The sequence below is a fragment of the Purpureocillium lilacinum genome (assembly GCF_023168085.1).
Source record: "Purpureocillium lilacinum CBS 284.36 DNA, scaffold_7, whole genome shotgun sequence".
NCBI lineage: Eukaryota > Fungi > Ascomycota > Sordariomycetes > Hypocreales > Ophiocordycipitaceae > Purpureocillium > Purpureocillium lilacinum.
In genome coordinates, this window is record NW_027072117.1 from 2086457 (window position 1) to 2113513 (window position 27057).

Here is a 27057-nt window from a genome sequence, read left to right on the forward strand (position 1 = left end):
GATGGTCAGCATTGCGGCACACAGCTCCAAGCTCGAGACGACGTCGGATTCACAGGCCGATAAGATAAGGCAGCCTTATCAATAAGAGCCAGGCCAGGCACGGGACGGGAGAGCGCTACGTCCACTCCCCGCAGTGGGGGCGTGAACCCCGCTAGCGCCGGAATTTTGTTCTCGCGGCGCCTAGCGCAGTTGGAATTGGCGGCCACGGCCCCCGGATTCGAGGTTCTGTGATTTTTCAACGCGACTTGCACGTCGAGGCAGCTACAGCCTACAAGCATCCACGCCGCACGCAGACATCGCACCCGAGATACCCACGCAACACGACATTGCCTCCGACTCTGCAACACCCCAACTTGACTTCTTAGGCGACTCGGCTCTTAACTTTACACACCACGACGTATTTTCTGCCGCGCCATTCTCCCCCACGGACCGTCATCCTGTCGCGACAGCCTCGCGCGCCACAGCCACAGCCGGCCAGGCCAGCCTCGACATCTCGGCGCCCGCCCCAGCGCACATCCGCTCTACCCCGGCCCTCCCACGAATGGGAGGAATGGTAGCGTCTGGTGGACGCCGATAATGCAGCCATGTCGGGAACCACAATCGACGACGTCGTAAGACGGCTTAGCTCCGCAGACACAGGTACGTTGCGTTGCGAAGTGCGGCGGTCGTCGCATACCCTCGCCATGCCCTTGCCCAGCTAACACTGTTGCCCTCTAGAAATCAGACTGAAGCTCGAAGCGGCGACGACTTTGCGCGACAGCCTGGACCATTATACCAGCGGGCCCATCTATCCACCATTCCTCAAGCGGCTCATGCCCATCTTCATCAACATCTTGCGTGGACCATGCATCTTTCAAAGCAACTCCCCGGAGCAGGCAAGTCCCATACCCGAACCTGGAGCCCTCACTCACGATCAGTTGTGGCTAACATTCGTCCGTCAGAAACTCCGCCACTGCATCCTAGAGGTCCTCCACCGGCTACCCACCGCCCCTGCCCCCGTCGAGCCCTTCGAACCTTTCGCCGAAGAGATCTGCGACTTGCTCATGCAGCTCGTGCGGACGGACAACGAGGACAATGCGACATTGTGCGTCAAAGTCACGTCAGACATCATGAGACACCAGCACAAGGTCCTTCAGGGCAAGGTCCAGCAGTTCCTCTCACTGATTCAGGAGCTGTTCGAGCAGATGGAAAAGGTCGTGCGAGAGCAGCTCGACAATGCGCCGCCGGCCGCCGGCTCTCAGTCCGGGGCTCCGTCGACACCCGGCAGCACCCAGACTAACTTCCAGTCGCCGCGGCCAGGCTCGCCTGTGGCGTCTGTCACAGAGTTGGGGGCCGATCCCCAACAGCAGAACCGGCCTCTTCTGAAGGGCATGCAGTCCTTCAAGGTGCTGTCTGAATGCCCAATCATCGTTGTCTCGATCTTCCAGATTTATCGAAACACGGTGTCGCAAAACGTCAAGGCTTTTGTGCCCTTGATCAAGAACGTTCTGCTCCTCCAGGCGAGTGCTCAGAAGCAAGCACATGCCGATGCTGCGGCGAAAGGTCAGATCCATACCGGCGTCAGTCCCGCGGTCAAGAACAGGGCGGCGTTTGGCGAGTTCATCACAGCCCAAGTCAAGACGATGAGCTTCTTGGCGTATCTTTTGCGCCAATACTCGTCGCAACTGAACGATTTCCTGCCTACGCTGCCAGATGTCGTCGTCAGACTGCTCAAGGACTGCCCCCGCGAGAAGTCTGGTACCCGAAAGGAGCTCCTCATCGCTATCCGACATATTATTAATTACAATTTTCGGAAGATTTTCTTGCCAAAGATTGACGAGCTGTTAGACGAGCGGACCCTTACCGGCGACGGGCTGACGGTATACGAGACTATGCGTCCTCTGGCGTACAGCATGTTGGCGGACCTCATTCACCACGTACGGGATTCTTTGAGCCCAGAGCAGATTCGCAAGACAGTCGAGGTCTACACGCGGAACCTGCAGGACAACTTTCCTGGTACTAGCTTCCAGACCATGAGCGCCAAGCTGCTCTTGAACATGGCAGAGTGCATTGCCAAGCTCCCCAACAAGGTTGATGCTCGGCATTATCTCATCATGATCCTGAACGCCATCGGTGACAAGTTTGCCGCGATGAATCGTCAATACCCAAATGCGGTCAAGCTGTCCAAGCAGTACCATCAACAGGCCGACACGGGCACGACAGAATCGTACCTCGCGGACAAGGAGAATCGGCCGGATTGGGACGAGACCGACATATTCTCCGCTGTTCCCATCAAGATCTCCAACCCCCGCGACCGAGGCGCCGATCCTGTCGTTGACAACAAGTTCCTCTTCCGGAATCTCATGAACGGTCTTAAAAACACGTTCTACCAGCTGAGGACTTGCAACATCGGCACGCCGATAGACCCGCAGAACGCACCATCGCACTGGCAGGATGTCTCCTATGGCTTCACAGCCGAGGAGGTCAACGTCATCATCAAGCTGTTTCGAGAAGGAGCCTACGTCTTCCGATACTACGAGATAGAGAAACCTGCCACCGAGTCTCAGTACATGTCTCCGGTGGAGTACATGGCAAACTTCTACATGGTCTCCAGCAGTAAGGAGGAAAAAGACCTGCTTGAGACGTTCGCCACGGTCTTTCACTGTATCGACCCTGCAACGTTCCACGAAGTGTTTCAGCAGGAGATTCCACGACTTTACGACATGATCTTCGAGCACACGGCGCTGTTACATATACCCCAGTTTTTCCTTGCGAGCGAGGCGACCTCGCCTAGCTTTTGCGGCATGCTCTTGCAGTTTCTCATGGAGCGCATCGATCAAGTCGGATCCGCCGATGTCAAGAAATCCTCAATATTGTTGCGGTTGTTTAAGCTGGCATTTATGGCTGTCACGCTGTTCTCCGGACAAAACGAGCAGGTTCTCCTCCCTCACGTGGTCAGCATCGTGACCAAGTCCATCGAGTTGTCGACGAAGGCCGAGGAGCCCATCAACTACTTTCTCCTGCTGCGCAGTCTGTTCAGGAGCATAGGCGGCGGCAAGTTCGAGCAGCTCTACAAGCAGATTCTGCCGTTACTTGAGATGTTGCTCGGCGTCCTCAACAACTTGCTCATGGCCGCGAGGAAACCTTCCGAACGAGACCTGTACGTGGAGCTGTGTCTGACGGTGCCCGCGCGGCTTAGCCATCTGCTCCCTCACCTGAGCTTCCTTATGCGACCTCTAGTGGTCGCTTTGCGAGCTGGCACAGAGCTTGTCGGCCAGGGGCTCCGCACCCTGGAACTGTGCGTGGACAATCTCACCGCGGACTACCTAGATCCCATCATGGCGCCTGTCATCGATGAGCTCATGACCGCTCTTTTCAATCATCTCAAGCCGCATCCTTACAGTCACTTCCACGCTCACACCACCATGAGGATCCTTGGCAAACTGGGCGGGCGCAACCGCAAGTTCATGACTGGCGCTGTGCCACTGGCATATAAGGCATACGCGGACGATCCGTCAAGCTTTGATGTGCGTCTCATCGGCTCTAAGAAAGACCGCGCGTTCCGTGCCGACCTGGGCATCGACTTTGCCATTTCGAAACTCATGGAGGTCCCCAAAGTCGGCAAGACCAATCAGAACCGCCACAACGACGAGTACTACAAGAAGCAGGCTCTGCACTTGATCAAGGCGCAGCTCAAGCTCCGAATTGGGTACGATCAGCTGCCCGATGATCTGCCCAGAATCGTCCGCCTCGAGGCCCAAGATTTCTTGGCTCGGAAGCTGGACATCAACTTTGCACGTTTCGAAGTGTCAAACCGTGACAAGTCAATCGCGAAGAAGGATGAGCAAGACGACATCACCAAGAAACTTTTGAAGGCTGTCATGTTCGCCGAGTCGATCCCAGAGTTCAAGGATGATGCAGATGGCTTCCTTCTCGATGTCTGTCGGCACTTTGCCCTGATTGAGGTTGGACGGGCACTCGTTGACCTGAAGCGGACGTACACGCCGTTCGACCCCAAAGCTGGCGAAGGCCCGCTGAATATCGACACGCGGGTCTTGTCCGAGGCCATCGTTGAATCCCTCGCCTCTGACCATCCTGACGTACGGGAAGCTGCCAAGGGCGCGATCCGTGAGCTCTACAAGAGCACCGCCATCATAATTGGTGCCGAGAACAATGTTGGGCGACTTCCTCTATTCAGCCACCTTTGCAGCACCTTCTGCCACAGCTGCTACGAAGAGGAGTGGTTCACCAAGACTGGCGGCAGCCTCGGCATCAACTTCTTGCTCACGGAGCTGGACTTTGGGGATGCATGGGTGGCCTCGAAGCAGACTGAGTTCATCCGTGCCCTCATGTATGTCATCAAAGACATGCCTCAGGATCTGCCCGAAAAGACTAGGTGCTTGGCGCAGATCAGTCTTGAGGTCCTCTTAACACGCATAACCAAGAACATCAAGAAGGAAGACGCCTTGCCAGTGCCGCAGCCGGCCGGACAGCCCCCCGTCAAACAGCCGCGCCTCGCGCAGATTTGCATGCAGTTAAACAATGAGCTCTCTCACATGAACAAGCATGTTCGTGAGACTGCCAAGCAATCTTTGGAGCTCATTGCCAAAGCGGCCGACTGCCAGGTGTGGGAGATTGTCGAGCCGTACAAGGAGCGCTTCTTGCAACCCATCTACGCCAAGCCATTGAGAGCTCTGCCCTTCAGTACCCAGATCGGATACATCAACGCCATGACGTACCACATGAGTCTGAAGGACAACTGGGTCAAGTTTGACGACAATTTGAACCGGCTTCTTATGGAGTCGTTGGCTCTTGCCGATGCGAACGACGAGTCGTTGGCAAACAAGCCTGCCGAGTTCCGGACGCACGAGCACATTGTCAACCTGCGCGTGTCCTGTATCCGGCTGCTGAGCACTGCGATGAACATTGAAGAGTTTTCAAACAGCCCTACTAAGGGGAAGATCCTGTCGGTCTTCTTCAAGTGTCTCTATTCGGAGTCGAAGCCAACCATCGATGCTGCCAACGATGCGCTGAAGTCTGTCCTGGCTGTTGACCGCCGCCTGCCTAAGGACTTGCTGCAAGGCGGGCTTAGGCCAGTCCTGCAGAGCCTTTCAGATCCTAAGAGGCTCAGTGTGCACGGGTTGGACAATCTCTCCAGACTTCTCAAATTGCTCACAAGCTACTTCAAGGTCGAGATTGGGGCTCGGTTGCTCGATCAGATCGACTCCATTGTGGAGCCGAACGCCTGGCAACAGATTTCGTTCACCTTCTTTGAACAGCACCCTCAGATGAAGGTCATCACGGCTATCCTCAACATCTTTCATCTGCTGCCGCCGCCGGCCGAAGCATTCAAGGAGCGTCTTATTGACTGCTTTCTGGGCCTTGAAGAGCGGCTGCGGCGGACCATTCAAAGTCCGTTCCGTGCGCCCATGTACATGTATCTCAACAGGTACCCCAAGGAGGTCTGGGGCTATCTCCTTGGGAAACTGGACGATCTCAAGTACGGGCGGCTCTTGGCTCAAGTCCTCTGCCATCCCGACAGCACAGCACTCAGAGACGTGGCCACCGAGAACATGGAGGGATTGATCAACAAATGCAATGAGGTCATGGCCCAAAACAACGAGAAGAAGTTTGTGGCTGTTGTCAACACGATCCACGTGCTTGACTCTTTGAGTCGCTGGCCCGCCAACAGCGGCTGGATGGACAAGAAAGAACACATCGCTTGGCTCAAGACGACCGGCAAGGAGCTCGAAAACCACCTGCGGAGCTACACTCTACCGGCTACTCTTCGTTTGCCAGCTTATCAAGCTGCGGAGCAGCTTATGAACGTTTTGGTCAAGTCACTGAAGCGCAACCCGAAGGATCTGGACTCGTTGCTCAACCTGATTGAGTCTGTGACGAGCGATGAGCTTCGCTCCACCCAGTCCCTGTTCTCGTTCATTTACGAGAACATCATCACCAGCGACTCCGTTGAGTTCTGGAAGACGACATTTCTGAGGTGCCTGGAAACGTATTCCGGAAAAGTGGCGTCCAACAAGACAAAGTACTTCCTGCTTCACTACATCGTGAATCCAATCGTCGCAATGGACGTCATGCGACACTGGAACCATCCCGAGCCAAACAGGGCGCAACGCCTGATGGACCGGTCTGTCATCGATGCAGTCAGCACCAGGATCTGGAAGGTTCACCCTGAAATGGCGCCCGACGACCAGGCGCAGCCCGGTATAGACCACACTAGGTTTGAGGTTCTCCAGCTGTCGGCCATGCTCGTCAAGTATTACCACACAACGCTTCAGGATGCACGCAAGGACATCATTAAGTTTGGCTGGACCTTTATCCGGCTTGATGACGTTATCAACAAGCATGCAGCGTACGTGGTCATCGGCTACTTCATCGCGCACTACGAGACGCCGCCGAAGATAGTCAGCCAAGTCTACCTCTCTCTGCTTAAGACCAACCAGAACGAAGGACGGGCGTTGGTGACACAAGCCTTGGAACTCATAGCCCCGGTCCTACCCAAGCGCTGTGGCGGCACGGGCGTCAACGAGCGTAACGCGCCTTGGGCCGTCGCGCCACGCCGCATCCTTGCGGATGAGGGCCAGAACGTGCAACAGATGACGAGCATCTTCCATTTCCTGGTTCGCCATCCCGAGCTGTTCTACGAGGCGCGAGACAAATACATCATTCTGCTCATCACCTCGCTACGAAAGGTAGCGGCGCCCCCCAACCCGTCCCACGAAAGCAAGAAGCTCGCCCTGAACATGATGTGGCTTGTGTGGACGTGGGAACAATGGCGCGTGGAGGGGAAAAGCTCGCCGACGCTGGCAATGCGCGATCTATCGATGTCGCCCACCTCGAGGAAGCGAAAGCTGGATGCCGATCAGCCGATGTCCTCGCCTAGCGACATTCGGCAGCCAGCCCAGGGCGAGCGAAATGAGTATCAGATCCAGCCCGTGTTCCGACAGAAGATGGTCAAGTACCTCGTCGAGTTCATTGCGCAGCTGAATGAGAGATATCAGCTACCGTCTGCTAAACCCCGGGACCAGAACGCCACGACGGTTCCGTTACCGCCACCGAACACAGATCTCTGCAAGAGGGCCATGAAACTTCTCTACAATTTGATGCAGCCTCAGTATTGGGGCGATCTCGAGCTGGATCTGTTCCCCAATGTCACTGACGTCATCCTCGGCAGCGAGAAGACGCAGGCTATCTTGACCGCCGATCCGTCCGACAAGGAGAAGTACGACGAGAGATTCCTAACAAACATCATCAACACCCTGCAGGTTGTGCGCATCGTGTTGAACTTCAAAACCGACGAGTGGATCCAAAAGCACGTATCAGCGATCCAGAAGGTCTTGGAGAAGTGTTTGAAGTGCGAAAACCCCGAGATCCAGGATTGTCTTCATCTCTCAGACAAGACGTATGATGATGAACGAGCTCTCAAGTCCATCATCAAGCGCGTTCTTGACGCCGTGCCAGAGGACACTCCGATGGAAGACGCGGACGCCGAGGGCGAGTCGGAAGTCCAGACGTCGGAGATCATCACGTACCTCTCTCAGGCCGCCACGGAGGCTATGAACAGCACCTCCTACATCTCTGGTGTCAATCTCCTTTGGTCAATTGGGAACCGCAAGCCAGCTGCAATCGACCAGCACATCCCCGCGCTGATGAAAGCGCTGCAGAGCAAGCACGCCCGCGAACACGTCCAGCACTATAATGCGGTCGCAAGTCAGGCTGCGAATGCAAACAACCGCGGCCAAGACAGCAGTGCAACCCCGGGCGAGATGTCTGCCTATGACTTGGACATTCAGACCAAACTGATGATCAAGGAGATCCAGACCGTGGCGCTGAGGATGGAGCATCTCGGGGACAACCGAAGACCGTTCCTGAGCGTATTGGCCACCTTGGTCGAAAAGTCGATGCATATTGAGCTGTGCACAGAGATCTTGAACATGGTCGAGGGCTGGGTATTCCGCTCGGAAGGAACCTGGCCCACTCTTAAGGAGAAGACGGCCGTGCTACACAAGATGCTTTCGTTCGAGCACAGGCAGGATCCGACCATGCTGTCAAGGTTCCTGGAGCTGGTGATTCGAATCTACGAAGATCCGAAGATCACAAGGACTGAATTGACCGTGCGTATGGAGCATGCGTTCCTCATAGGCACCAGGGCTACCGACGTCGCCATGCGAAACCGCTTCATGGCCATTTTCGACAAGAGCTTGTCGAAGACAGCCAGCGTTCGCCTTTCCTACGTTCTGACTGTGCAGAATTGGGACACATTGGCCGACTCCTACTGGCTTGCGCAGGCGTCCCACCTACTTCTCGGTGCCGTGGAACAGAACGCGAGTATTCAGCTCAATCCAGAGGACTTCCATGTGCCCTCTGCCTCACAGCTGGCCGCCGTTTATCCCAAGGACAAGGACTCAAGAGAGCCTAACATGATGTCTGACGACAAGTTCGATGCCTTCATGGCGGGGCACCGCAGATTCGTTGCAGAGCTTGGCGAGGTCAAGGTTCGAGACATCCTCGAGCCGCTGGCACAGCTCCAGCACGCAGACACACAGCTCGCCCACCAGCTCTGGGTGGCCATTTTCCCGCTTTTCTGGTCTGCCACTGCTCGAGATGAGAGGCCCGACCTCCAACACGGTATGGTGGCTCTACTCACAAAAGACTACCACAGTCGACAGATCGACAAGCGGCCAAATGTGGTACAGTCTTTGATCGAGGGTACCGCGAAGAATTGGCCGGAATGCAAGCTGCCGCCACACGTATTGAAGTTTGAGGCCAAGACATACGATGCATGGTACACGGCCCTGGTACAACTCGAAAACGCCGCGATCTATTCCGAGGCCGACTCCGCCACTGTTCGGGAGAGTAACCTAGACGCACTCGTCGATCTCTATGCGTCTCTTTGCGAGGAAGATCTCTTCTATGGCACATGGCGACGGCGGTGCCAGTTTGTTGAAACAAACGCTGGCTTGTCTTACGAGCAGAACGGCATGTGGGACAAGGCTCAGAAGCTCTACGAGGCCGCGCAGCTGAAGGCGCGCACTGGAGTCATTCCCTTCTCCCAGGCTGAGTACATGCTCTGGGAAGATCATTGGGTGTTGTGCGCCCAGAAGCTTCAACAGTGGGAGATCCTCCAGGACTTCGCCAAGCATGAAAATTTCCAGGACTTGCTGTTGGAGTGCGCCTGGCGCAACACGGACATGTGGCAAGACGCTCAACACCGGGAGGCTTTGGACAATGTCATCAAAGGCGTCATGGATGCCCCGACACCGCGAAGAGCCTTCTTCCAGGCGTTCATGTCTCTGCTCAAGTTCCACAACCAGCAGGAGACCATTACCGACTTTGCTCGCGTCTGTGATGAGGCAATTCAGCTTTCGATCAGAAAATGGCATCAGTTGCCCGAACGGCTCACGAAGGCCCACATCCCGGTGCTGCAAAACTTCCAGCAGCTTGTCGAACTGCACGACGCCAGCGTGATTTGCCAGAGCTTGGCGATCACAAACTCCTCCAACTTGGACGGCAAGTCGGGCGAACTCAAGCTGCTGCTTGGCGCGTGGCGGGATAGGCTCCCTAATGTCTGGGACGACATCACTGCTTGGCAGGATCTGGTGACCTGGCGACAGCACATCTTCAGCCTGATCAACCAAACTTATCTGCAGCTGCTTCCGCAACAGAATCAGTCGAATGCAGGCAGCGCCAATTCGTTTGCCTACCGCGGCTACCACGAGACCGCTTGGATCATCAACAGGTTCGCACACGTGGCTCGCAAGCACAACCTGCCAGAGGTGTGCATCAGCCAGCTGAGTCGCATCTACACTCTTCCGAACATTGAAATCCAGGAAGCGTTCCTCAAACTCCGCGAGCAGGCCAAGTGCCACTACGAGAACCCCGATGAGCTGTCTAGCGGATTGGACGTGATCAACAATACCAACTTGAATTACTTCAATGCGCAGCAGAAGGCGGAGTTCTACACCCTCAAGGGCATGTTCCTCGAGAAGCTGAACCAAAAGGAAGAAGCCGACCACGCCTACGGCACCGCCTTATACTTTGACATTGGCGCGGCAAAGGCGTGGGCCGAATGGGGCTACTTCAACGACCGCAAGTTCAAGGAGGATCCTTCCGACTTGAACGCAGCCCGGCAGGCCTTGACCTCCTACCTGCAAGCCGCGGGCAGTTACAAGAATGCCAAGTCTCGGAAGCTTCTGGCCCGAATCCTTTGGCTCCTCAGCCTGGACGACTCCAAGGGCACTATCGCCATGGGTTTCGACGATTTCAAGGGCGAGACGCCTACGTGGTACTGGATCACTTTCATACCGCAGCTGCTCACCGGCTTAGGTCACAAGGAGGCTCCTCGCGTCTACCAGATCTTGCTGAGCATTGCAAAGTCGTACCCACAAGCTTTGTACTTTCAGCTTCGCACGAATCGCGAGGACATGCACCTCATCCGCAAGAACCAGGAAGCCAAGGAGCGGAACCGCCAGCGTGCGCAGTCCACGGCGTCGAACGGTAAGGCCAGTGCGTCGCCGTCGCAGGCCAAGCAAGAACCCCCCAAGACGGAGGGAGCCACTTCGCGGCCCGGAACTGCCAGCGGAGGGGACTCAGCACAGGTCAAGACCGAAAGCGGCGACGCCAACGCCGCGTCTTCGGCTACGCCTGCACCAGCAGCCGCGACTCCCGCCGGAACTGCGCAGGCACCCGGTCAGGGTCAAGGGCAGGGCCAGAAGAAGCCCCCGTGGGACCTCACCGAGGAGATCATGGCGGTGCTCAAGACGGCGTTCCCTCTGCTCGCGCTGTCGATGGAGACCATGGTGGACCAGATCCAGAAGCACTTCAAGTGTCCCCCGGATGAAGATGCTTACCGCCTGATTGTCGCGCTCCTCAACGATGCGCTGACGTACGTCAGCCGCACGCCCGCGTCCTTCGCTAAAAGCGTCAAGCTGCCATCCGCGACGGAGACCAACATCACTCGTTTCGCCGAGACAATCCTGCCAAACCACATCAAGAAGTCGTTCGAGGCAGACTTTGTGGAAGTGAAGCCGACAATGTACGAGTACATCCACAAGCTCCGACGCTGGCGCACAAAGTTCGAGGAGAAGCTGGACCGCCGAGTCTGCCAGTCGCCTCTGGAGCAGTTCTCGCCCCATCTCAGCGAATTCCGGTACCAGAAGTTCGATGACGTCGAGATACCGGGCCAGTATCTGCAGCACAAGGACAAGAACCAGGACTTCATCCGGATCGAGCGTTTCCTGCCCAACGTGGACCTGGTGCGGTCGTATAGCGCGTCGTATCGACGCCTGAAGATGCGCGGCCACGACGGCAGCGTCCACCCCTGGGCGGTGCAGCATCCGGCGGCCAGGCACTGCAGGCGTGAGGAGAGGATTCTGCAGCTGTTCCGACACCTGAACCAGACGCTGAACAGGAAGAAGGAGAGCCGCCGACGCGACCTTCATTTCACGCTGCCGCTCATGGTTCCTCTTGCGCCGCACATCCGGATCGTCCAGGAAGATACATCGTACATCTCTCTGCAAGCAGTGTACGAGGACCACTGCCGACACGCGGGCCTGCCCAAGGATGACCCAGTCCTGTTCACGCTGGAGAAGTTGCGTGGCGTGCTGGAGACTAAGACTCAGGTTTGTGCTCGTGCTGTCACTGGTATGGAGGCGAGGGAGGCTAATCTTTGTTTGATACAGCAGGGCAAGGTCGAACTGACGCCGACGGCGCGACTGGAAGTGTTCAACGCCGTTCAAGAGAAGTGGGTGCCGTCGACCATCGCACTACAATACTTCCAGGCCGTGTACCCGCAGTTTGCCGACTTCTGGCTGTTCCGACGGCAGTTCTCGTACCAGCTGTCGGCGCTGACGTTTATGACGTACATCCTATACATGCACAACCGTTACCCGTCCAAGCTCAACATTGCACGCGGATCGGGTAACATTTGGGGCTCGGAGCTCATGTCGTTTATGAGCAACAACAAGCCCTTCTTCACGAATCCCGAGCCGGTGCCATTCCGACTCACGCCCAACTTGCAGGTGCTCATGGGCCCGCTGGCGATGGAGGGTATCTTTGCATGCTCGCTCATGGCCATTGCGCGGTGCCTGACGCAGCCCGAGCACGAGCTGGAGCACGCGCTGACGCTGTTCGTACGGGACGAGATGATCTTCTGGCTGACGAGCAGCCACCGGAACGGCATTAGTGAGAGCCAGCTCCGCGAGACTGTCCAGGTGAACAGCGATAGCATCGTTAAGAGGGCGGCCAGCCTGGCACACAACCCGTCGGGCAACTTGCCGGCGAACCAGACGGTCATTGACGCCATTGCCAAGGCCGTCAACCCCATGCACCTGGCGCAGTGCGACGCGCTGTGGATGCCGTACCTCTGAGCTGCCAAGGCTCGACGTCGCACAGGGGGGGGGGGGGGGGGGGGGACTGGAGTTTCTACGGATAATGAGCGGGAGGATGGTTGTTTACGGGAACTGGGGTTTCGGAGGGTAATGGACGGCGGGCGGCGGGACTGATTAATGAATCAGCACGGCGTTTGGGAGGGCAAGGCGGCATAAACTGCCAGCGTGTTGTATCGTTATTAGAGGCGGCTTTGTATGACATGATAATTTGTACTACACGACAAGAAACAGAGTTGATGATTACAGCGTGACCTTTGGGGCGTCCGACCGTTGTGCTATGATTGATGAAACCTGCTCGTATGACAAGGGTGACTATGCGAGGTTGGCGTTTTGAGACTTGAGCTCGCATCATCACCACGAGATACTAGAGACGAAGACTCGCTGCCGTATGTCCTGTGCGGAAACAGACGGCTATGCATCGCGGTATACTCGCTGCCCGTCCCGGCGCCGGATCCGACGTCGATTCCGCACGTCGCTTTTCTTTCCCGAGCGGGCTGTCTCGGCCTTGCCAAGTTCGGATCCGATCCCGCCGCCGGAACTCGTATGTGCCACACCTCAGCTGCCCTCCGCCACGGCGGCGGGGAGCCCCGGCGCCACTCTATTTTTCTTGTGTCCCTTGCCGGGACGGTGCCTCTTGACGCAGACGTGCAACGGGAAGGAAAGCGCCAAATACAGACGGGCTTGGACCTCCGTCCCGCCGAGTGGCTACGAAGTATCCTGCGGCCATGACGATGATGCGTTTTCAAGCACCGCTACTAGCCCACTTTTCTCCCGCGTCTGCTCCGGCTTGTTCCTCGCGCGGAGGGGAAATAGTACGTACGGGGGGAAGAAGTTAGGACAATCTTCGTGCAGGGAAGTAATGGACAATAGCAAGCAGTGGTGGTTTTACGCCACGGCATAGCGTTTGCGTCCACGGGTGGATGCGACGAACCTGCCGAACAAGTAATCTATCGACTCGGCACTTCACTTCATTTCCACGCAGTGATTTTCCATTTCTGCACGGGACGCGTTGCAGATAAATGTTCATGCGGGGACAAGGGGTACGCGGCTGCGGCGGGAACAATCCGTCGATCGATCAATCAATCAAAATGTACGTAGTACGAGCCCATAAGCGAGCGGGATTGGGTTTCTTATTTCATGGAACACAAAGGGTGGATGTTTTGTTTCGCTGCTAGGCCTGGCTGCCCCCGGAGACTCCGCGGTCGCAGGTCGCAGGTCGCAGGTCGCAGTCGTCGGGGGCCGTGGCGACCGCTGTGGTGCGGCGGCGGCAACAATCGCGCTCGCGCGGCCCAGAGAGCGGGATTGGGGTTCCTTTTCCTTGCCTGGGGGCGTGCGGGCTGCGGTGCGGACCTGGTGCTCTGCTCTGCGGAGTCGGACGCGGCGCGGCTTTGGGGGAGGGGAGCCGAGCTGGTGCCGAACGTTGACGTTTGACGTCGAATGGCGGGGAGGGATTGGGGTGGGCGCGAGCGGGTGGTGGGGGGTTTCGGGCATGGCGTGCTTGCTGCTCTAAGGGCTGGCGAGGGTGGTGGTCCCTTCGAGACCCGAGGGCATATATGAAGCTTGGTGGCTCGAGGCGGAGGCGCGCTGCCGCTCCATTGCGCACATCATAGCACTTCCAGGTTGTCACCGCGATGGCCGACTGCAGCCAAGCGATGCTTGCCAAAATGGTGAAACGTCGTGCTATAGCTTGACATCACCGCCCGTTTCCGAAATAGTCAAACGGTCACTTGGGGATCCCATGAGGTAGAGGTTGACTGCAAGTACATTGTCTCGGCACCGGTATCAACAGTCTTGTCCTGGACGATCGAGTTGTTGATGAATCGATGGAGTCGCGCCCGGGGCTGAAGTACAGGCATGCCGTTGTTGTACAGGGCGTGCGACCACCCAAACGTGCAGAACTGGGTCGCGGATATTGCAAATCTTGGAGTCCATGGTTGCCGCTGCTCTCCCTGAGCTTGTCCAAGAATTTCCCACCGGCGAGCCACAACTGCATGGCAGCATCCAAGCACGGCAAGTCACTTGGCTCGTCGCGGTCGTTGGAAGGAGCGACTCTGCGGCTTTGGCTTGTCAGTGGGCGGCCCTTACTCAGCGATTGGAAGGAGCCGATGACCGGAGGTGAAGAGCCCGTGGTCCGTCTGGCTGCTGCCCGCGTCCCAAATCCTCCCTCCCACACCGCTTGCTGTAACGAGCATCCGTCGCTGGGGGCCGCCACCGCTCCCATAGAAAAAAAGTGCCCAGCTCTCCAGCTCCTTCCAACCCAGATCAGACGGGGCGGGCGAGCCCGCTTTATCGAAGCACCCGACGCGCCCTCCAGCTGCCCAGCCTAAAGCGGCACCAACCACGGTTGGGCCCATGCCCTCTCTCCCCGCGCTGCGGCGGCGGCGGTGCCCCATCCGGGCCCCATCCGCGTCCCGAGGACATTGTGGGGAAGGCAGGCCAAAGCAACACCAGCTCACTTACAGATCCCGAGGCTATGTGTTACGCTGCCGTCTACTACTTGAGGGGGGCCTTCCCCCCCGGCATGCCTTGTTGGCGGTTGGTGCACTTCTTTCTTTACCTCTTTCCCGGCGCCCCGAGATTCGACCCGCGAACCGTTGCAGCTGCGGACAAAGGATTGAATTACAGTCGCAATGGATGTCAACGCGACGCCGCGCAAGCTATGGGAGCACCCCAACCCCAAAAGCACCTCCATGTGGCGGTTCATGCAGGACGCCAACCGCAAGCACGGCCTCTCACTAAAGGTAACGCGCACGCCTGGGCCACCTCGTCTCGTCTCATCGCGTGCGCAAAACTAACACCCCCCCTAGAATTTCCACGACCTGTACAAGTGGTCCTGCGACAACCGCGCCATCTTCTATGAGCAGCTGTGGGGCTGGCAGCACAGCATCCACGAGGGGTCTTATACCAAGGTCGTTGACGAGTCTATCCCCGTCTCGCAGCTGCCGCGCTGGTTCGAAGGCGTCCGCCTCAACTGGACCGAGAACCTGCTATGGAGTCGCGGACCTGGCGACGCCCCCGCCGGCGAGCGCACCACCCTGAACAAGGAAGACAGCAAGATTGCCCTGACCGAGGTGCGCGAGGGCAACACCGAAGTCCGCGACGTGACGTGGGGAGAGCTGCGTGCTCGCGTCGCCCAGATGGCCGCCGCCATGAGCGCGCGAGGTGTCAAGAGGGGCGACCGGGTCGTCGCCGTCGCCGCGCATGCTCTGGAAACTGCCGTTGTCTTCCTCGCGACGACGTGGCTCGGCGCCGTCTTCAGCAGTAGCTCGACAGACATGGGCGTTTCCGGGCTACTGCAGCGGACGACGCAGATAGACCCCAAGGTACGTCGAGACTTGAAGGTGCCCTCAGTCAATTAGGCTAACATCCACGTCCCTAGTTCGTCTTCTTTGACGACGGCGCACTGTACAACGGCAAGGTCCTTGACCTGCGCGACAAAATCCGCGGCATGGTCGACGGCATGAAGCAGTGCCCCAGCTTCGAGGCCATCGTCGCCATTCAACGCTTCGCTGGCAAGCCCTACGATACGTCCTCCATCCCGAGCACGGAGCGCCTCGAGCAGTTTCTACAGGCCGGGGCCCGCCTCGCCAGCCCCCCGCCCATTGTCCGCGTCGGCTTCCAAGACCCCATGGTCGTCTACTACTCGTCCGGCACGACGGGCATCCCCAAGGCCATTGTCCATGGCGTCGGCACGGTCCTCATGTCCACCCAGAAGGAGGGCGGATTGCACCGCAACCTGGGGCCTGACGATGTGCATCTGCAGTATACGACGACTGGCTGGGTCATGTACCTTGCCAGCATAGCCCACATGGTTGTGGGTGGCCGCAGCATCCTGTACGACGGCTCGCCGTTCCTGCCCGGCCCGGACGTATTGGTACGCATGTGCGAAGAGCAGCGCGTCACCATCCTGGGCATCAGCCCGCGATGGATGACGGAGCTCATGAAGCGGGACATTGCGCCCCGCAAGCTGGCCGACCTATCGAGGCTCAGGCTGGTGACGAGCACGGGCATGGTGCTGCCGGAACAGATGTTCAACTGGTTCTACGACGTCGCCTTTCCGAAACATGTGCAGCTGGGTAACATGTCTGGCGGGACCGACATTGTGAGTCTCTTCGCCCTTGTCCTTCCCTCAACCAGCCAGACACTTTCCACTAACACAGTATCCCAAGGCCGGTTGCTTCGTCATGGAAAACCCGCTGGAGCCTCTCTACGCCGGCGGCTGCATGGGCGGCTCTCTCGGCGTTCCCATCGCCATCTTCGACCACGATCTGCCCGATGGAAGCCGCGGCGTAGCACTCCCGGATGGCGAGGCAGGCGACCTCGTCTCGACGGGCGCGTTCCCCAACGTGCCGCTGTACCTATGGGGCGACACGGAGCCGGCGCCGGGCAAAAAGTACGTGAGCTCGTACTTTGGGCGGTTCGAGGGCGTGTGGGCGCAGGGCGACTTTTGCGCCGTGCACCCCAAGACGCGGGGCGTTCTGATGCTGGGCCGCTCCGATGGCGTGCTGAACCCGAGCGGCGTGCGGTTCGGCAGCTCCGACATCTACGCGGTGCTGGAGCGGCGCTTCGTGGCCGAGGTGGCCGAGAGCCTGTGCGTCGGGCAGCGCCGCGAGACGGACCTCGACGAGCGCGTCGTGCTGTTCCTGCTCATGCGGCCGGGCAGGAAGCTCGACGCGGCGCTGGTGGCCAAGATCAAGGACACGATTGCGCGGGAGATGACGAAGCGGCACGTCCCCAAGTACATATTCGAGGTGCCCGACATTCCGGTGCGTTAATATCTCCCATTATCCCCATATCAAACCCTACATGTTCGACGGACTGACGTTGTTCGACGCAGGTCACCGTCAACGGCAAAAAGGTCGAGCTGCCCGTCAAGAGCATCATCTCGGGCAAGACGGTCAAGCCGAGCGGCACGCTGCTCAACCCCAAGAGCCTCGAGTTCTTCTACCAGTTCCAGAAGATTGAGGACGTGGCCCCGCCGCAGGCCAAGCTGTAGATGGGAGCGAGCGGGCGAGCGAGCGTCTGTGTAGATGTGATGGGGTTTCCGTAGATTAGAAACGGGCCGCGCTTCCCATATAGAGGGAACAAGGCAGCAAGCATATAACAATGGATTTTTGCTACATAATGTACAGGTTGTCAGTTTGTCGTTTCCAAACGCCCCGATGCAATACTTATACAAGCCGGTTAAGTGGTGATCTGTCGCGGCCGAGCCGCTCTCGCTCGTCCTTTTGCGTCCCTCCACCGTCACGCACGCACGCACGCACGCCTTTCTTCACAAGTTCACAGCCCGCCCGGCCGCTCCGTCTTCTTCCTCCTATCCGGAAACCTTCCCCCATTCAACCCATACCTCCACGCCATATAGCCCACCATCCCCCCGACGCTCCCCAACCCCATCGCGCCCACCAGCGCCCTCCACCCCAGGGCTTTCACCCTCCCCGTCGCGAGGGCCGTCCCCGCCGCGAGCCCCATGCCGGCATACGTCCAGTCGTCCGTCTCGAGCTGGCCCTCGTTCTCGAGCAGGCGCCACGCGCGGTCGCGCCACTCGACGTCCTCGCGGCCGCGCATGCGCGCCGCCAGCGCGACGGCCAGGAGGCCCACGCCCGCGACGCTGCCGGCCGAGGCGCCGAGGAGGACCTTGGCGGGGAGGGGGCGGGCGAGGGCCGCGGCGGAGGCGGCGCGCGGGCGGAGCGCGGGGATGGAGTGCCGCGCGGTGGCGACGAGCGTGCCGAGCAGGGTGCCGGCTGTGAGGCCGCGGGTGAGGACGTGGGTGGTGAGGATGAGGTGCGAGAGGGGTTGGTCCTCTGCGTAGGCGGTGTGGGGGAAGAGGCGCGACATGGTTGACGGGGGTGATGGCAACGCGTGTGTTGCGCTGTCGACTGTTGGATTGTCTGTGACGACGGAGGCGTCGGCGGCGGCGTCGTCGTCGTCTCGTTCAGAGAATGGGTGGTCAAGCAGCTCGTTCGCCGCGATGCCCAGGCGCGGTCGTTGGATGCGGATACGGGCAAGCGTTGTTGCTATCTCGGCCGGTGCAGTGTGTCGCAACTCGCGAATAGCTTCGCTGCACGGAACGACGGGCAGGCGGGAGGGTTGTCGAAGCCAAGTCCAGTATCGCCCGGGCGGCGTGCCTGCGACGACGAGATCAGCCCATAATAAGGGTATCGCGCGGCTCGTTCCAGCTTCAGCTTTCCAATGCGGCCTAGCCTGGGCGTTCAGGCAAACAAGCACGTTGCAAAAATGCAGCTGCACCCGCAAGCTCCGGGATAAGCTGAGCTTCCATCCATGCCCTCCCTGGACTGAAGTGACACGGCAGAGCTGCCCGCCCAGGGAGCAGGCACAGGGCACCTAGGTACCAATCAGGCGCTGGCGATTCGCAATTGCAGCGCCCGGCTCGGACTGTCGACGACCCCGAAGGAGGCGCTGGACCCGCTGTAGCCTGCGGGGCTTGGCTGCCGGGGAACTGGGCTGGAGCTTCCAGGTTCCAGTGGGGGACAAGCCCGCCGAGGATCCCTGCTGGTGGGCGGCAGGATCCGAGTGCGAGCTGGGGCGGACATTTTAGTGACAGAGAGGCCGCGATGACGAGTCACATAAGCCCGAAACAAATGCACAGTTTCCACTTTCTTGAAATCGCAGCTGATGGGACCTGACTGACGGGCACATCTACCACAGCATCCATAAACACAACTTGGAAAACTCGGCCTCCTCAAACGGAGCGTCTTGAAGGTCCGGTCGCAACGATGCTCGCAGGGCCAGTGCCTTTTCTTCAAAGGCCAAGCATTCCGCACGCATGCCCTCTCGGCTTCCATACACCTCCGCAAGCTTGTACAGGGCTCGTGCCCGCTGGCCCTCCCCCTCAACGAACGTTTCCGACATGCCTATGACTTCTTCAAGTAGCTGTCTGCGCCAAAAAGTCAGTGGAGGTGTTCGCAGCAGACAAGTTGAGGCTGGACGCTGCCGTATATGCGTCATAGATGATTGATATGGACCGACGACCGCGTGTGCGGTCTACCCTACTTACATGGCTGAGCTCTCGTGGCCCTGCTTCAGCAACATGGAAGCAACGTCGTACTGCGAATCGCACGTCTTGAGGCGGTTGCCGAGCAGCTTCCGGCGGAAGGCCAGGGCCTTGGACGCCAGCCTCAAAGCATCGCCCAATCGTCCCTGCGCAAGGCGAATGCGAGAAAGCAAGACCATGTCGCCGGAGAAGCGAGGATTACCGGTGGCAAGGAAAGTCTCATCGTTAAAGTCCTTCAAGGATGGGCATCTGGCAAGCATCTCTTCGGCCTCGTCAGGACGACCCATACGGAGAAGGAGACTCGACATGTTGCTGTACGAGTTGCCGATCCTGTCGCTATTGGCCGCGAGCCGGAGGCGAATTGCCTCTTCGTGCGCGGCGAAGGCGAGGTCCAACTCGCCCATCTCGCAGTACGCCAGGGCCATGTTGTTTAGGCTGTATGCAATGAACGGGTCCTCTGGTCCGAGACTGGCCTTGCGGATTTCCAGAGCTTGCTTGAAGCGCTCCAAAGCTTTGGATGGTTGCGCTAGGTCCAGGTCTATCAGTCCGCCAAGGTCAATGGCACTCGCATATTCTAGACTTGTCTTGTTCCCAAAGGTAGAGACGGCTTGCTCAACCATTGCCTTGGCAATAGTGTACATCTCACTCTCGTAGAGGTACCTGCCCCGAGGTTCATGTCCATTTAGCAGGGCCGAGAGACGAGCCGTTTCATAATATTCACTCACCAGCCGCATCGGAGCAGGAGGTCAGCGTACTTTCGATGATCTCCCGGGCTCTTACCATGATTCTTGACCAGCTGGACTAGATAATGAACGTGTGGTAGGCATTTCTCGCAGCGTGTCCAAGCTGCTATTTGGTGACCAATGTCGACGCTCGAGTGATCCGGGAATCCCCAGCAGAGCAAGTCAACCACAAGGTCGATGTACCGGGTGCTTTCCAACTCGTCGAGCCTCTTTTGGACTGCTGATTGCAACAGTCTATGCATCGACAAGCTTGCGGACTCGGCTGTTCGGTCGACAAGCGACGTTCTGAGGAGTTCTTCGGAGGCATCGCCAACGCTAGTTTTAAATCATTGATGTCAGTATGGGGCCTCGACCAGTTGTCTCATGCTTGGCTTACTCCATCTCGTCAGATAGAAAGAAAAAGTCTTGATCCCCGATGTCCCGTGACCCCCGCAGCAGGACTTCCTCGGAAATACCGTCCGGGTCGAAGAAAGAGAGTAGATTCAGAAATCGAACCGACATGTCGGTCAACTTCTCCAAGGACACATCCCACACCGTGCTCAGAGTATGCTCGTAATCGCTCCCAGGGGCCTTCCTTGCATCGATTTTGGTAGCGTGGCGCCGATAAAGTGGCAGAAAGTCTCGCAGGCACAGCTTTCTCTGCTTCACAAACCCGCCGACCTGTGTAAGAGCCAAGGGCAGTCCGCCAAAAATCCTGCTTATCGCACGAGCGTGTAATTCGTCCTCTGACGACGGGCGATCTTGGTCAATCGCTTTCAACAGCATTCGGCTGCCGTCGTCAACACTCAGTGGGCTAACTGAAATTGTTTTGGTGACTAGTGGCATGGCGACGGTGAAGTCTCGCGTGGTCAAGAGAACCGAGCCTCGGACCGTCCCCGGCCACGCCGTTTTCAGGGCGACAATATCGTCGGCATTGTCGAAAACGAGAAGATACGAAGACCCTACGTTATCAGGCATTTTAGAAAACATCCAATACTCATTGGAATCAGAGTGCTCACTCGATGTTGCCAGCCACTGCTTCACCTTGTAGATCGCCGCAGCCGCGTCTACCCTCTCCTCACTTTCGTGGAGGCCCAGTCCGGTAGCGATTGTGCGGAAGGTCTGCCCAATTGAAATGGCATTGTCGGCTGCAACCCACAGAACAACGTCAAACTTGGCCAGATTCCGGTATGCGAATCGCATCGCAGTCTGTGTTTTGCCAACACCTCCCATGCCGACCAACGCCACAGACTTGAGCGAAGTTGCAGCACTGTCTGGACCGATGGTCTCGTCAATAGCCGCAAGGAGTTCATCGCGGCCGCTGAATTTGGCGTTGGCCGCAAGCGGGATATTGTTATACTGTGTTGGCTTTCCGTCGTCCGACGCCTTCATTTTCATGGTGGTCAGGAGCTCCAGCACCTCTTTATACTGGAGCCCATCTTTGCGCATCCGCGCCAGGTCGGCTTCGCTCTCGACAGTCGACGACATGCGCTTTATCCGCATGATCGTCCGGGAGAAATCACTGCGAAAGGACTGCCATGCATTCTTTCTGAGAACTAGATGGGGGTTGTTGCGAAGAAAGTGAATGGCCCGGGCGTAGAAGCAAATGATTTCGCAATACACGTCCAGCAAGGCCTGCTGGAGTTGGCGGCTCGGTGGCAACGTCTGTTCGTAGACTTGAAGTCTCGGGAGTGTCAAGCTGAGCTCCTCCAACATGTCGAGGATGTCCTGGAGCGTCTCTGCGGCTGACGAGGCGTGTGAGAGGATCAACCGTATACTGCCCCAAACAGCGGCAGTCAGGCCCGCATCAGCGCCGAAGCACAGGGCTAGCACTGCCGAAAAGTCGTCGACAAACTTGAGCCTTGGAGCGATCCTGCTAAGAGAGAGCACTCCAGCGTAATTACTAGGAGCAGCGTCCTGCATTGACGCGAATGAATCGATCAACTCGTCAAGGGTGCGGACTTTTTGGATCGCATCGTAATCTCCTGCCCCTCGAAGCTCGTCTCGGTACTTCTCTAAAGCTTGGTGCCACAACGGGCTCGATGCTCGGCTTTACGTCTGAAGTCAGCAGAAGCCTGTCCATCAGGGCGGTTGTTGGGCCCGGGGAGCACACTCACTCTGTCGCCATCGCCGGTCTCCGTTCCGATTGCTGTCAGCCAACACAGAGACTGCGTGAAGGGGGGAGTATGATTCGCAAGGCGGCGATCGCAGAGATCACAACTAGAGAGGTGCATTGCGGCCTTTGGAGCACTGAACCGGGGGCGGAAAGGGGCCGAAGCGTAGGTTGGGCCGACGAACATTTACGGGCGGCTGCAGGGTTCTATGCACAATCAGCGGTGGAACGATGTCGACCCCCAATCATACCTTGGAACTGGTTCCATCCCATGCAGTGACATGGCGAAGCACCAACGTATCAACACCGGGGCATCTTGACCTGTCTCATCCGGTCGTACAAGGTATCACAGAGCAACACACGGGGCGCGTAAGTCTGTCAAAACAGACAGTTCTGGGTTGAAATGGGCGAGCCCTCAAGCTCGCAGGGCAGCCTACGACTTCATGCCATTCCGTGTCCACCTGTTTTGATCGACCAGAAAGGAGAAGCGGCCAGAAAAGCTCCCACGAAACCTCTTGCGGTTTCCGAGAGACAAGCACTCGAAGACACGATGCAGTTTTGCTGCTTCATAGCCGCTGTTGTTTGTCATGGCCAGCTCAGCCGAGCAGCAACTCGGTAAGCAAACGTCTGGTCACGTCGTCATGCCAAAACGGACTGGCCGGCGAATCTGTGACTTTGGGACTAATCAGTGCTTTTAAGGTATAGCGTTGACGACATGGGACAAATCGACGATGCCCAATGATTCGGAAACGAGTTCTTCATTCGACAATCTCCCGTGGTATCCCTGGTGGGTGAAACGACAGATTCGCAGCCAGCCTCAGCGTCTGCTGTTGGCTTTGTCAACGGATCGTGCAACGGATCGGGACTGGGACACACATTTCCTCCCTCTATGGAACAAAGTGCAAGAGCACATTCTGGTCTCGGGGCTGAAAACCATCGACGAAATCGCGAACGCACTTGTCGAAACCAACTTGATGTCGATGAACGATAACTACGAGGCTGTCCACTCAGCGAAGGACATCGTCTTCTCGATTGTGGGCTGGCAGACAATGCTTTACAAGCCCAATCTTGTTGGCGGTACCTCTGGAGAGTTTGCCATTGCCGATGAGATGCATGGGCATCGTGGCGATGCTCACGTGTGCCTAAACCAGTCTCCTCTCTCCAGTAGATGCGACCTGCCCAGCTTTCTTCTAGGATTCGGTATGATGCTCCCGCCGCGAGACTACTGTGCCTTTGGAGATACGGACGATGAGAAACAGCTATACCACAGGACGAGGGCAATCATGGCCACGGACCTCAATGCGCACGTCCTGTCCAAGGTCTGCGGTCTCAGCATTCAATGGGTCGACTCTATCTCCTGCCATCTGGAACTGGACAAGATTTCCGGGACTCTTTTCCTGTTTCGATATCCCTCATTTTGCATCTCCAATCTACAAGCACGAGCGACGAAAGAGTGGCGTCAGATGAGCTCCATCTATGGCTGCAGTGTAGGACAGCGTGGTTCCGTGCCATGGGCACAAGAGGAGGACATCACGGAGCTACTTCAGGAGATCTTACTCTCCTACCGCCTGCTATTCGGTCAGAGTAGGCGGTCGAGAAGCCTTTTTCGGCGATTACGGCCGTTCGACCAGATACCGCCCGAAGAGCACGACCGTATTTTGTCCCTGATTTGCGGTAGGAAGCGATTCAAGTCACCCATCACGCTGACGGAGCGGGAGGAGTATGTCCTGGCCAGTGACTTCCCACACCTTCGGAGTAGGATGGTACGATTGAATGCCTACGCCAAAAGCAAGAAGCCTCACTCTATCCGCCAGCTGTGGCGAGATAAGCGAGATTCCACCGCTTGGTTCGCATTCTGGAGTGTTCTTGTTTTTGGCTCGGCGAGCATAGTTCTGGGGGTGATTCAGACAGTGGTTTCAATCATGCAATATGTTCTCGCACTGCAGCAGGGAAACGGCTCTGGCGCTGGAATGGCAGGCCGTGGCCAGAGCGAGGGATGATGTGAAAAAGTAGCAAGGAGTTCAAGAGAGAGACAGTCTTGGTTATTAAATGGGTTATATGTTCCAGGTCCTTTAGGAGTCGTGTGCCATGTTCAACCAAGTCCCATGGTGCCTCATACTGCCCGTTCCGCCCAACTCATCAGGACGCCTTCAACAGTCGGCTCATACTTCTTTAGGGTGACATTATCCCCGTCTAGGAACGTGTTGGCGTGAACGAAGATCATAGGAGGGGGCTTGTTTGCGATCACAGTCTGTCTCCAATCGAGGTATTGTTTGTCAACCTTGGACAGCTCCTCATAGTACGTACGACAGCCCTCAGCATCAGCAGTGCACCTGAACATGTGCAACTGCAAGAGCATGCGCTCGAGTGCTGGCTTTCCATGTGTGCGGATCTTGGAGCGTTGCACTCGAACTGTCAGGCTTTGCTTTGGCTTGTCATGGGCGACAGTTATCACGCCATCACCGTGCAGTAACAAGCACTTAAGTATGGCAAAATGAGCCTGCATGGCCATTAGCTCTCGAATCACTAAATATCGGCCATGTCAATAGCGACTTACTCGACTATGTGCTTGGCCCCATGTCTAGTACAAAGCACGTAGGTCAGAAACAGAGTCACGGAGCTGCTCGTTTGGACAGTTCGCCACTTACGCCGCTCTGCACGTTGAAATTGGACAGGCCTCTCAGACCATCAATTCCCAGCTGCTGATACAAGTTGTAGGTCACTGCCGCCACCTCATTAGTGCACATTAGCTTCTGAGGTCTTAAAGGTGTGAAGGCAACTCACGGTCCTCTGCGCGTATCTCAGAGGTCTCGTTGAACCCAAACAACTCGAGCAGCTCAGGATCATCCATCAAGTAAGCACCAACAAGCTCCGCTCTGCATTCGTCAACTGTGGTTGCGAGGTCCCCAAACAGGCCAGTCCAAGTCTGGCCTGGCTTGTACCAACAGGAGATGGGCTCTCCAGTAATAGGATTCATGGGTGGGCTTTTGGTATCAAAGTTGAACTTGCCCTCTGTCGTTTCGACCATCATCCGACCTGTGCCGTGGCCGAGGAGCTCGTGGAGCACAACCCACCAGTAGTAGGCTGCAAACTTGTGCTTCGTGAACTGCTTCACTTCGGAAGCGTCGATGAAGGGATACTGCTTCGCTTGACTCTCGGCAAACATTCGATTGGCGACAATTACGTTCTTGAATCCATCTTCCTGCCGTATATCGTTGTACTGTGAGAGACTCTTAGTACGGTCAGAGAGCTCCGGAGAGAGGCCGGGGCGACCAACATTTGGCAAGTTGATCCCTGGAAATATGATGCTTGAGCAGTATGCAAGCGCTACGGGTCCTTAGTATCTGCCAAAAGTCCAAATGGACCTTTTCACATACCATGTATGCTTGAGAAGTCTGGCGGTTCGAAAAGATCCTTTTCAAAAGGCCCCTTCCCGTTGTTCTCCGGAGTCGCCCAAGGCAGACGACGAATAAAAGTGTCCGAGTTTTGGACCAGCTTAGCGAGGAGCTTGGTCTCTCCGTCGTCCGCGATGGCTACCAGAGCCTCAAACTCGGCCCTGACTCCGTGTGGATCGCGATACGGCTCTACGAAGCCGAATATGTTCTCGACCCTTGGCGCCTTGTCTCGCACCCATATTCGCTGCGACTCACGGTACGCCTCGAGGCTGCCAGTCTGGAAGCTCTCAATGTACAGCTTCAGGAAGTCACTTTGCCGATCATTGGCGGCCCATTTGGACGCCTCTGTGAGCTCGGCGCACACTCGCTCGAGATCATCAGAATAATCTCCTCCTACAAGCCTGACAGTGCCCTTCCCATCAGGGAGAGGGAGGCTCGCAAGATCTCCGCGTTCGACAGAAGCGAGCAGGACATCGAAGCCCGTGTTATCGTCTCGCTTTCGGATTCTCGTGTTCTCGGGGAAGATGGTGTTCTGTTCGAGAATCCTCGACACCGCAGTGATCTCCGCTTCCGTAATTTTTCCGCCGAGGTAGTAACTGCTCTGGGTGTCGTCGCTAGGATATCCAAGGCTGAAAGGCGGAGTAACCTTTACAGATCCGTGCATCTCGCCATATAAGTCCTCCATTGTACGCGACCTCCCTGCCAGTGCCAGCAGAACACCATCATTGACCCCGGGAATGAACTTTTGGTCACCGGACCCCTATTTAAGCAAACATTAATAATAGTATGTTAAGCTGAGGTGCTGAGGCATACAAAGTAGTTGCCAATGTTGGAGAGAAACGTAGCAAAATACGTAAGCAAGGCCTGGAGGTTCTCATCGTCAAGATCAGGGCTAATGAGTGAGTGCCAATCGCCGGAACAGCAGCGGTAGAGCTCCAGGATAAAGTCAAAGATCGCTCGTGACTCTGGAGAGACCTGCTGAAGCACGATTCGTGTCCCAAGCCAAGCAGCCCTAGGAAGCTGATCAGCGCATTGAAGGTATGCTCTACGCGTGGCACTTACCGAGCGAGGTGATGAGCATATCTTTTTTCTCGATAGGTGAGACGCTCGAACTGGGCTTTGACACCCATTTGGAAAACCTGGACCTCGTGTACAGCCATGTCGGCATGCAGAACGTGTCGGCTGACTGATTCACTCAGGTAGAGAAGAAAAGTATGTGTATGAACTCTGGTCGATATCTTGGCTTGAAGTGGTTGCTACCCCGCCTGAACAGGGTTGCACCGTAAGGAAATGTCCCGAGGCGCATCGGTTGGGGCGATTGCAGCAAACACTTAATATCAGGCCATCGACCAGACATGACCAACAATTTCGTCCTACCACATACCCATCATGCACGCAGTTTGCGGGTGAGGCATTAATTATGCAGCAG

General features: G+C 57.1%; 6 protein-coding genes across 6 annotated transcripts; 3 read left to right on the plus strand and 3 right to left on the minus strand.

Moving 5' to 3' along the window:
• Positions 1-584: 584 nt before the first annotated feature.
• On the plus strand, positions 585-12365 carry PLICBS_009524 (uncharacterized protein; the record flags this gene model as incomplete). Its single annotated transcript, XM_065601656.1, has 3 exons — positions 585-639; positions 718-11618; positions 11679-12365. The coding sequence occupies 3 exons, from the start codon at positions 585-587 to the stop codon at positions 12363-12365; spliced, it is 11643 nt and encodes a 3880-aa protein (XP_065457728.1).
• Positions 12366-15016: 2651 nt separating this feature from the next.
• PLICBS_009525 (uncharacterized protein) lies at positions 15017-17382 on the plus strand (the record flags this gene model as incomplete). The annotated part of the gene is made up of 5 exons (XM_065601657.1): positions 15017-15127; positions 15194-15709; positions 15766-16488; positions 16547-17152; positions 17224-17382. 5 exons carry the CDS (start codon positions 15017-15019, stop codon positions 17380-17382), a joined length of 2115 nt encoding a protein of 704 aa, XP_065457729.1.
• Positions 17383-17666: 284 nt separating this feature from the next.
• Positions 17667-18221, minus strand: PLICBS_009526 (uncharacterized protein; the record flags this gene model as incomplete). Its single annotated transcript, XM_065601658.1, has 1 exon — positions 17667-18221. The coding sequence occupies one exon, from the start codon at positions 18219-18221 to the stop codon at positions 17667-17669; it is 555 nt and encodes a 184-aa protein (XP_065457730.1).
• A 1176-nt stretch (positions 18222-19397) lies between these two features.
• Positions 19398-22043, minus strand: PLICBS_009527 (uncharacterized protein; the record flags this gene model as incomplete). The annotated part of the gene is made up of 3 exons (XM_065601659.1): positions 19398-20058; positions 20124-20456; positions 20518-22043. The coding sequence occupies 3 exons, from the start codon at positions 22041-22043 to the stop codon at positions 19398-19400; spliced, it is 2520 nt and encodes an 839-aa protein (XP_065457731.1).
• A 1473-nt stretch (positions 22044-23516) lies between these two features.
• PLICBS_009528 (uncharacterized protein) lies at positions 23517-24233 on the plus strand (the record flags this gene model as incomplete). The annotated part of the gene is made up of 1 exon (XM_018325138.2): positions 23517-24233. One exon carries the CDS (start codon positions 23517-23519, stop codon positions 24231-24233), a length of 717 nt encoding a protein of 238 aa, XP_018176532.2.
• Positions 24234-24346: 113 nt separating this feature from the next.
• Positions 24347-26788, minus strand: PLICBS_009529 (uncharacterized protein; the record flags this gene model as incomplete). Its single annotated transcript, XM_065601660.1, has 8 exons — positions 24347-24733; positions 24791-24814; positions 24882-24955; positions 25018-25453; positions 25511-25527; positions 25611-26388; positions 26442-26640; positions 26691-26788. The coding sequence occupies 8 exons, from the start codon at positions 26786-26788 to the stop codon at positions 24347-24349; spliced, it is 2013 nt and encodes a 670-aa protein (XP_065457732.1).
• Positions 26789-27057: the final 269 nt, after the last annotated feature.